We start from the raw sequence: 11,204 nt of genomic DNA on the forward strand, positions 1-11,204 counted from the left end.
TCTTGATAATCTACAGATTACATTTCCCAGTAGATCAGGTTGTTTTCATGAGAGAAACACACTATGTTACAAGTAGCAGGGTCTCCCCACATCTACTCACACCAAGCCAGATACCAGGGAAAGATTGTAGCAGCAAATATGTGAAAGCAAAGTGGAATCGAAAGATATTGCAGAGTCTGTGTTCTCATAGTCTTGCGTAAAACAAGATTAACCCATCATAGAGATTTCTTCCTCGTGATCTGACACTTTGAACTTCAATTTCCACCTGTTCCTCCTCTGACATTAGATTGTTTCATTGAGCACCAGAAGTCTCTACATGGAAACTGTTATTGTTGGGTGCAGTAAGGAACAGACTCAGCGTGAGATGTGGCCTCCAGAAGTCTCTCGGTTCACACATCAAGAAAGACATTGAGTGATTTCTCCTGTGCCATTTTCAGGGCAGAAGAACACACCTAAGAGTTTTGCAGAAGCTGTAGTAAGGTTGAAGGATATGAGCAGTGACCTACGGCCTGGTTGGCAGCAGGAAGAAAGATGGAGCCATTCTCAACAGGAGTGAGGACACATGGCCACCTCAGCCCAGTCAGCGGGCCAAGAACTGGATCTGGTATGTTGGAGCCACTCTGGTCAAGCCACTCTCCTTGGGCCTGAGGTCAATGTCCTTAGGAGCCACAGGACTGGACACAGAGAAGTTCTGGAGGATGGTGGTGAAGAAAAGGAACAATTCGTTGCGGGCAATGCCTTCGCCAAGACAAATGCGCTTTCCTGTGGGCACAGAGAATGAGCCATGTGAGCCCCAGATGAGTATACAAACTTCAGACTGTCCCTTCCCTAAACCCAGACAACTCTGTCCATTGCAATGGAGAAGAATGAATTTTATTCTTAACCTGCAATTCAAGTGAAAATGGTAAGAGTTTCACAAAACTTTAAACAATTGGTGTAAGGGCCAGTGAGACTTCTTATCATGGAAGGCAGCCTGCATCAAACCTAAGGACATGTGTTCACCCCATGGACATACATGTTGCAAGGAGAGAACAAACTCCCACAGTCTGTCCTCTGTCATAAACATATACACACCCTCCATAGTGCACATATATATGCATGGAGCATATATGTAATAATTCAATCATAGAATGCAAGACAAATTGTTGGTGGATGTCACATGGTAATTTCTAGGTTATGTTTATTATCAGAGTCCTTCGTTTCAGAATTGTAAGAACACAATAGAGTAAGAATAAATATGTATGTGTAAACATATATAATGCAAAATCTTTAATGTTCCTTTCTTTCTCATGTGGGGAGATTGGTCCCCATCTCCTTGGCTGCCCCGAGGGTGAAGGTGTTGTTTACAAAGATTCTTAGATCAACCACTGGATGATATCAAGGGTCCTATATGAGCCAGGCATGGAGGACATGCCTGCAAGTGCAGCACTTGGGAGACCAGGGCAGGAAGATGATGGAATACATTGCAAGAGCTCTCTGTCTGTCCCCTGTCTCTGTCCCCTCTGTCTCTCATCCGCACCCCCCTCCCATTTCTTCTTCATCTTGAGATCAATGAACTTCAAGTCAGGACTACTGAGAGTAATTTGACTTGTAGACTCCCTAAACGGAACTGCAGGTTTCTTTTCATAATCCAAGGTCACACACAGCAGAAAGTACGTATGGAGATTCAAATACAATTGTTCACACAATAGAGAATGGGCACACGATGAAGGCTCCATGGCATCCAACGGGTTCTCAGGGGTATAATTAGCCCTTGTTGGTTTGTCTCCTCATGCATGGAACAGCACAGAGCAAGGGAGCCAGAAATTCCAGGGAGAGGCTCCACCACCTGCCTGTACCTCAGTGATTCTTACTCTGCAACTGGCTGCCTCAGGCCTCCAGGTGGAGGAGGGATTCCCAGCAACCCCTGTGCCCTCCAACTGCTGGGAAATCAGGCCTGTGTAGGACAATTTAGGGAAAGCACCCTACCCTGCTAAGCCACACCTTTCCAGAATTTAGGTGGTATGAGCTTAGAAATACATGGAGAGGTTTCTGAGATGGTTTTCCTAGTACTGGTTTTGTAAACCAGGTTTTTCCAAAGCAGCTTTTAATGGCTTATATCACTATCAACACAATGTCCCCATGCCTGGCGCTTGTTATTTGGGACACCATTTATGTCTCTTGGCTCTAACACGTTTTGACTCTCTGTGTCTCTGTCTTTCTCTCTCTGTCTCTCTCTTTCTTTACTTTTTTCTTTCTGCCAATGGCAACGTACCTGAACCTGTGTCTGTACACATCAGTACTATTTGTCTTTTGATGTCTTCCATCCATTTGTGTCTTTCTAAACTCCCTAGATAGCATCTCAGTCCCTCCCGTTTTTTTGTCCAAGGACACGTTGTCATGTCTTCCTTCTGTGTCTTCCCTCCTGCTTCTTGGTCTCTTCCTAGTTGTGCCTTTCTCCCCCTCCCTTCTCTCTCCCCTTCCTCCCTTCCTGACTTACTTCTTCACATATGGTTCTTCACCAATCATCTTCTCTCTCATGTCCACGCTCTGATTCCTACCACACATCTCCTATTGTAGATTCCTTGTGTCTCTTTGTGCCTCTCTTTATTGGAATCTGTCTCAGTCTCCAAACCTCTCTATCGTTGATTTGTCTCAGTTTATTTTCTACATCCCTGCCTTTCCACACTAGGGAGAGACATATGAACAATTCAGGAGCAGGGCTGAGGCCAGGGACACTGAAGTCACTTGGCACTCAGGACTAGACATTTCCTAGAGGAGACATGATTCAGCAGGAGAACACTTGCCTTAAATCCCTGTGTGAGGGGATGAGGACAGACATGCTCATCAGGAGAGCATCTCTAGAATGCACAAGGGGGAGGTTGGAGGTAATGCGCTCATTGTAAGAGAACTTCCTTACCATGGTATCACAGCCTTGCACTCCATCCCTAGCATGATGGTGTGGGGCAGGGGGGCAACTAAAAGCTAACCAACTGTTTCTAGAACCTTTCTTTCTCCAAAAGATAAGAAACCTGAACACTAAGTTTCTATGTTTACATCCCACAAAGTCCATTCAATTGAATTAAATTTGGCCAGAGGCAGCTTCTGTATGTAACAAACTAACCAAATACCGGCAACTGAACTACATACTAACTTGAGATTATATTCTTCCAGTGAAGAACCAATTTCTGTCACTCACATCAGTTGACCTGAGGCTGCCCACTACCTCAGCATGGCCAAGTAAGGCAAAAGCAGAGCTGGCGCCCATCAAGCTGTGTGGCCATGCCCAGCTCCCTCTGGTCTACAGACACTGATTGATGTTGTAACTCTGACCCTTCTCTATTTCATGAAATTATCCATTGTGTATGTGTTCTTGGAAAAAATAAATGTTGGCAATTTTGATCTGTCTTACAGTTTAACAAGCCAAAGAATATTTAATACAAACAGACAAGTGTGCCATGACATGCCTCATCTCCCCAGTGCTCACAGATAAATCCCTCCCTAGCCCCAAGACCTTACAAGCTCATGGCAGTTTATAGATGATGTCATTTGTTCTTATAGTTGTTCCCTAAGAAAATAATTCACACTCTGCTAATCCACAGGCCATTCCTGCCCTGGATCCAGGTAGGCTGACTGCAGATCTTCACCTCTCTCTCTGTTCCCCAAGACCCAAACCCCAGTCCTCACCTCACCTCTGCAACAGAACCCTTGCTGCAGCCTTCCCTACCCACATTCCCCATCTCTTTGGATTTCCCTGATCTTCCCCAGGATGCACCATTACTAAGCCAAAGTCCACTCTGACCAGGGAAGCAGGTAGGCTGACAGAGAATACATGCCTCTCCTTCTGATTCTCCAGATCCACCCTCACTGCCCCCATCTCACCTCCAGCTCTGCAGCAGAATGCCTGCTGTGCTCTCCCTTGCCTCCCAGACTCCATACCCAGTGAATCACAAAGATCTTCTCCTCCAATCCTCCTTCCCCCAGCTCATCCCATTATCCCAGCCTCCAACACCAGCAGGAATTCCCTGGGAACACACCAGCTGGGCAGGACAGGGAAAGAGATTCACAGAAAATTTCCTATGAGGAATCACACAGCCATCATATCATGCTCAACTAAAACCCAGAAACCAATAAACCAAACACCCACCCAAAAAAGACAAACCCAGAAATAGGCACACAGACCCACAATCACACCAAAACCAGATTCCTTGATGCCAGCATAAAAACAAAATCAATAACAGTCAGGAAATTGTGAATTCATGCAAGTCCAGCAGACCTGTCACAGTTCACCCTGCGCATCTGACACAGCTGCAGCCCATGGAAAAACCTTAACACTGCCTTCTGAAGGTGGTAGAGGGCCTTAAAGAGGAATTTAATAAATCTTTTATAGAAATCCAGGAAAACACAAACTGTGTTTAAGACCTGAAAATGGAAGTAGAATCAAGAAAGGAAACCCAAATGGGGGAATTCTGGAAACGAAAAATTTATGAGTTAGAAGAGGAACGAAACAAGGCTGCTTCACCAGCAAGGTGGAAGAATGATTCTCAGGCCCTGAAGATATGACAGAAGAAATAGATATATCAGTTAGAGAAAATGTTAAGTTTGAAAAACTCATGACAGAAAATAATTCTAGAAATCCGGATACTGTGAAAAGACCACACTTAAAAACAATAGGACTAGAAGAAGGAAAAGAACCCCAGCTCAAAGGACCAGAAAATATTTTCAGCAAAATCATAAAGAAAATTTTCTTAATCTGAAGGAGATGTCTATAAAGGTACAAGAATCTTATGGAACACCAAATAGATTGTACCAGAAAGAAAAGACCCATTAACACACTAATGTATAGACCAGGGAAAGATATTTAAAGTTTCAAACCAAAAAGACCAGGAAACATATAAAGGTAAACCTATTAGAATTACACCTGGCTTCTAAATGGAGACTCTAAAAGCCAGATGGGCCCAGATAGAAGTGCTGCAGATTAAAAAAAGAGAAAAGAAACCAGATATCAGCCCAGATTCCAATAAACAGCAAACCTTTTGATCACCATAGATAGAAAAAGTTTAAACAATATTTATCTAAAAATTTAGCCCAAATGAAAGTGCTCAAAGAAAAGCTCAAATCTGAAAATATTACCTGTGAACAAGAAAGCACAGGGAATAAAATAATCCCAACCACCAAAATCAAAAGTATAAAAATACAAACAAACACCACCATCGCAAATACCACCACAACCAACAATAACAACAAGGAAATAACAGGAATCAGCAATCCTAGGCCATTGATATCTCTCAACATCAACGGTTTCAATTTCCCAAATGAAATAAGAAACACTAACAGAATGGAAGCAAAAAATCAATCCATCCTTCTGTGCATCCAGGAAAGCACTTGAACATCAAGGACATTACCTCAGGGTAAGAGGCTAAAAAAGACATTCCAAGCAAATGGACCTGAGGAGCTATTTTAATATCTAACAGATTAGAGTTAAATCTAATCAGAAGACACAGGGAAGCACACTACATATTCATCAGAGGAAAAATCCACCAAGAGCACATTTAAATTCTAACCATCTATGCCCCAAACACAAGAACACCCAAGTTTGCAAAAGAAAACTACTACAGCTTAAATCACATATTGACCCTCACACACTGAGAGTGGGAGACTTCAACTCTCCACACTCATCAATAGACAGGTCAGCCAGACAAAAACTAAACAGAGAAATGCTGGAGCTAACTGATGTTATAAAAGGGCCACACAATTAGGAAGGGTGAGGACCACTGCTCTAAAAGAAAAAGAAGTCACACCCAAAGGAGCATATGGCAAAAAATAATCAAACTCCAGATTGAAATCAATAAATAGAAGCAAAAAGGGCATAAAAATAAAGAAAGAAACAAATAATTAGTTCTTACAGAAAATCAATATGGTTGATGAACCCTTATCTAAATAAAAAGGTGGACAAAGATTGTCCAATTAATAAAATCAGAAGAAAAGGTGAGACATAAGAGATACCGAGGAAATCAGAGAATTTAAAGGACATACTTAAAAAACTTGTATTCCACAAAACTGGAAAATCTAAATTAAATGGATATTTTCTTGATAGGTACTACTTACCAAAGTGAAATCAAGATCAAATAAGGAATTTAAACAGACCTATAATCCCTAGAGAAATTGAAACAGTCACTAAAATTCTCCCTATATGCAACCTCACGCCCCTGAAAAGAAAAAGAAAAAAAAAAAGCAAGCCCAGGGACAGAGAGTTTCAACACCGAATTCTATCAGACTTTCAAACAGGAGTTTCTATGAATACTCCTCAAATTATTCCACAAAATAGAAACACAAGCGATATTGTCCATTTCATTTTATGAGGCCACAGTTACCCTGATAGCCAAACCACAAAGAAAGAGAATCACAGACCAACTTGCCTTATAAAGGCAAAAAAAACTCTATAAAGTACTTGCAAACCAAATCCAAGAACACAACAAAAAGTTCATCCACCATGATCAAATATGTTTCATTCCAGAGATCCAGGATGGTTCAATATATATGAATCATTATATGAGACATAATAAATATACATAAAATGAAAGAAACCCATGTGCTCATCTCATTAGATGCAGAAAAGACTTTGACAATAACCAGTGCCTCTTCATGATAAATGTACTGGAGAGTACAGAGACACAAGGGACACACCTACACATAACAAAGACAGTTTACAGCATGCCTACAGCCCACATCAACTTAAAGAGAGAGGAACTCAAAGCAATTCCACTAAAATTTAGAACAAGACGATGTTGTCTATAATCTCCACATCTGTTCAGTAGAATACTTGAAGTCTTAACTAAAGTAACAATAAAACGGAAGGAGACTAAGGGGATACAAATTGAAAAGGAAGAAGAAAAAGTAAACTTATTATCAGATGATATATATGATTGTGTGTGTATGTGTGTGTCTGTGTGTGTCCCCCAAAAATTTCCACTAGGTAATTCCTATAGCTGATAAACACTTTCAGCAACTTAGCTGGACACAAAATTAACTCACAAAAACCAGTAGCCCTGTTATATCCAAATGAAAAATGCACTGAGAACAACTCTGGGAACCAACACCTTTGACAATAGCTTCATATAATATAAATATCACGGGGGAACTATAACAAAGCAAGTGAAAGGCTTGTGCAATAAAATCTTCAAGTCTTTGAAGAAAGAATTGGAGAAGACATGAGAAGATGGAAAGATCTCCTGTGCTGATGAATCAGTAGGATTAGCATAGTAAAAACAACATTCTTCCAAAGAAGCCAGAAATACACACTGGGAAAAAAGACAGCATCCTCAACAAATGGTGCTGGTCAAATTGGACAGCTGCATGTAGGAGAATGCAAATAGGTCCATACTTACCTAACTACACACACTCAACTTCAGATGGATCAAAGGCCTTAACATAAAACCAGATAAGTGAGCATAATAGAGAAAAAGTGGGGAATAGATTTGAAGCACCCGTTATGACTTCCTGAACAGAACAAGAATAGCACAGACACTAAGATCAACAAAACTGGGAACTCATGAAACTAAAAAGCTTTTGCAAGGCGAAATTCACCATCACTTGGATAAAAAGTGGCAGCTACAAAATGGGAAATATTATTACCACCTCTACATCAAATAAAGGACTAATATCCAAACTATATAATGAACTCGGGAAATTAGATATAAAAAAGAGATAATTCAATGTAAAAATGGCGTACAGATCTTAACAGAGTGTTCTCAATAGAGCAAACTCATATGACTGAGAAACATTTAAAGTAATGTTCAGCAGCTTTAGTCATCTGGGAAATGTAAATCATAATGACTCGGGGTTTCCATCTTACACCTTCAGAATGGCTAGGATCAATAATACAAGTGACAGCTCATGCTGGAGAGGATGTGGAGTAAGGGGAACACTCCTCCATTGCGGGTGGAGGGCAAACTTATACAGCCACTGAGAAATCAGTGTGGTAGGTCCCTAGAAAATTAGAAATTCACCTCTCTCCAGACACAGCTATAGCACTCTCGGGCATATACCCAAAGGATGCTTAATCCTACCACAGAGGCACTTGCTCAACCATGCTCAATCCCGCTCTATTCATAGAAGCCAGAATTGGAAACAAACTTCATGTTCCTCAACAAAAGGATGAAAAAAATGTGTTACCTTTATACAATGGAGTATTATTAGGATGTTTAAGAAAAAAAAACAGCATCATGAAAATTCAGGCAAAGGGATGGAACTAGAAAAGAGTTCTGAGTGAGGTAGCCCAGACCCAAAAACATAAACATGGCATGTATTCACTTATATGTGGATATTAGTCATTAAAATAAATAATAACCAAGCTACAATCCATAGACCCAGAACGGTTAGATACAGACAAAATAGGAGGGAAATATAAATCTCCCTGGGAGGGGGAAATAGAACAGAGTTCATGGGTATACTAGGGGCATCATAAGGGACAGGAATGGGAGGTCCAGGAGGGAGGAGAGCTGGGATTGATGGATAGAGTGTGGGGAGAGACAGTTAGAATTGAGGGGCATTGGGTGCTGGTGTGGAAACCTAGTATAGTAGAAACTTCTAAACTACAGAAAGGCAATTCGAACGAAGTCTCCAAATAATGAGGGAGACTTGGTCCCTCTTCTCACTAAATGAATTTTCTAGTACAAGGACTGGGCTGCACCCATTTGAGTTTCTGACCAAAGGGATCCCACGGAAGACCCCAAACAACCCAAAGGCTGTTTGCAAGACAGTAGGTTGATTCCACAAACTGACAGCAAGGCCTTATTGCTGAAGACAATTCCCACACAACTCACTGGACTGGAGACATCTAGCTGGTGTCTATATAGAACCTTCACATCCCTGATTTAGCATCTTTGCTATAGAAAATATTCTATAGGCTACCAAATGAGAAATGTATACATCAACCCAGCCACATAATTTTGATGAGCCATGCTATCCTTCCTGTGTGATATAATAGGGCTCAACAGTGGCCCAACAGTGCATTGTGGGAGTAATTATCCAGTGTATGGTTTGAATATGCGGCATTGATTGAGTGAGCAGGAACCAGGACTAGGATAAAAAAAAGCTACTGCTCAAAAGGAAAAATAAATAAAAGTAACAACAAAAAGACCCCGGAAGACATTCTGCTACATAGTACGGAGCCCTCCTTATTCATCCATCACCAGAGAAGCTTCCTCCTGCAGAGCTGGAAACAAATTCAGAGACACATCCAGACATTTCACAGAGAGAGAAACCTTGGAACACAGAGCTCTAAATGGAATGTCTTTGTCAAAACCCTCCCCTCAGAGCTCAGAGCACCCAGAGGAAGAGGAGGCAGACAGAGGGTAAGAGTCAGAGGGGATGCAGGACACCAAGAGAACGAGGCTCTGAACCAACTGAGCAAACCTCATATGAACTCAGACTGAGGCAGCAGGCACAGGGCCTGCTCGGGTCTGCACCAGGTCCTCTGTGCACATCTTAAAGCTTTCAGTTTAGTGTTCCTATGGATTCCTGAGTGTGCGGATGAGTGGGTCTCTGCTTCTAGTGCCTTCTCTTGGGGCTCTACTTTTTCTGTTCATTTGCACTGTATAACATTGAAGTGATGGTTTTTGTTTTATCTTGTATTTTATTTCATCATGTTTGGTTGTTATCACTTAGAAGACTGTTTCTTTTCTAATGAGAGACAGAAAAGGATGTACCCTGTTGGGTGGGAGGGTGGAGAGGAATTGGGAGGAGGAGCGGAAAGGGAAAACAGTAATCAGCATATGTTGTATGAGGTAAGAACCTACTTTTAATAAGATGGGAAATTAATAAACAAATGTCTAATAGAAAAATAAAGAACTGATGGATTTTATGCAACTGGAAAACAACAAATGGATTATTTTGCTCATTGCACTTTCTAAAGTGGAGGAACTGTCTTCTGCTCTTTTGAGGACTTTACTTGGGCATTACTGCATTGACTTTAAAGATACCCCGAACATCCTGACCTTGGAATATCTGTATCCCCATTCTCCCTATTAATCAATATGTTATTTATTGCTGGGAGCAGCGGGAGGAGCCTGGTTGTGCACTTAGCCCATTGTGTTCTCTGTGAACATCCATTGTTCTCCTCTGTCAGCCATTTAATCACTCTTTTAAAAAGGTTCTCCTCTCATAATAAAATAAGAAAAGAATGAATATGCTCAGGTTTAGAGACTTTTCAATACCACTCCAAAATCCTCCTGAGCAGGATGCAGCTTTAGTTCAAGCTACCCCCCGGGACAGTAGCCAGGTGGAATGGGTTCCCAGCTATGATAGACTGCCCCTAGTCCTGATTGTATCCTGGAGGATGCGCCTGCCCTCTAGTGTCTGGGAAATGAAGCACAGGTCCTTCTCACCTGAAGAGAAGGGCATAAAAGCTTCATTTTTCTTCAGATCCCCATTGGCATCCAGGAAGTGGTCAGGATTGAAGGCATCTGGTTGTTCAAAGTACCGTGGGTCATGAAGAGCTGCACTCAGGATGGTGTACACTTCAGTGTTCTAGGAGACATTGTGAGAGACAAAGATATTAGCATACCCTGGCTCCCATAGCAGACAGTTAGGCCTTAGGGAACCCCAGAATGCTGGGAAACCACAAATAGGCTGAGGGTGGTGATTGGGAGAGTGGAGAATGATCAACGCATAGAGATGTGGAATCACAGCTGGTCTCACCTTGGGGAGCAGGTACCCTCGGAACAAAGTGTCTTTGGTGACTTTGTGCGGCACTCCAATCGGGAGAATATCTGCAAATCTCTGGATCTCGCGAAGGACAGCTTCAGTGTAAGGCATTTTGGTGCGGTCATCAAGGGTTGGTGGGCGGTGTGAGCCAATCACCTGATCGATCTCCTTTTGGACTTTCTCTGCACAGAAAAGGGAGACAGCAGACAATGCTTGCCCTGTTCATGGAGGCAATGCACCGTGACCCTGATTTCTGTGAGCCAATATCCTAGGAACAGTGCAGATCCAGGAGACTCTGTTGAGAAAGACACAGTGCACTCTGGGACACGCACACCTGCACTTCTCTCAGGCATCTGTCTCTCCAGCCACGCTTAGAGCTGTGTTAGAGGCTCTTTCCGGTGCTCCCACCATGGTCATAAAAGAAAGAAAAGAAAAACCCACAGCAAAGGGCTTTTTTATCTATCAATCTTGGTGGGGGCTGGAGGGAATGATGGTAAGAATTCTCTGCATTTGAAATG

At 42.1% G+C, this 11,204-nt stretch overlaps 1 protein-coding gene across 1 annotated transcript in view; it reads right to left on the reverse strand.

The window, feature by feature from the left end:
* Window positions 1-519: 519 nt before the first annotated feature.
* Window positions 520-11,204, reverse strand: part of LOC101992663 (cytochrome P450 2B1-like) — a 36,021-nt gene continuing 25,336 nt past the window's right edge. The window contains exons 8-10 of the mRNA XM_013354849.1: window positions 10,681-10,868; window positions 10,368-10,509; window positions 520-762 (exon numbers count right to left, since the gene is read on the reverse strand). Coding sequence (XP_013210303.1) covers window positions 581-762; window positions 10,368-10,509; window positions 10,681-10,868 — 512 coding nt within the window. The 3' untranslated portion in view covers window positions 520-580. The remainder of the gene's footprint in view (window positions 763-10,367; window positions 10,510-10,680; window positions 10,869-11,204) is intronic.

Source organism: Microtus ochrogaster, unplaced genomic scaffold (genome assembly GCF_000317375.1).
Source record: "Microtus ochrogaster isolate Prairie Vole_2 unplaced genomic scaffold, MicOch1.0 UNK74, whole genome shotgun sequence".
Lineage (NCBI taxonomy): Eukaryota > Metazoa > Chordata > Mammalia > Rodentia > Cricetidae > Microtus > Microtus ochrogaster.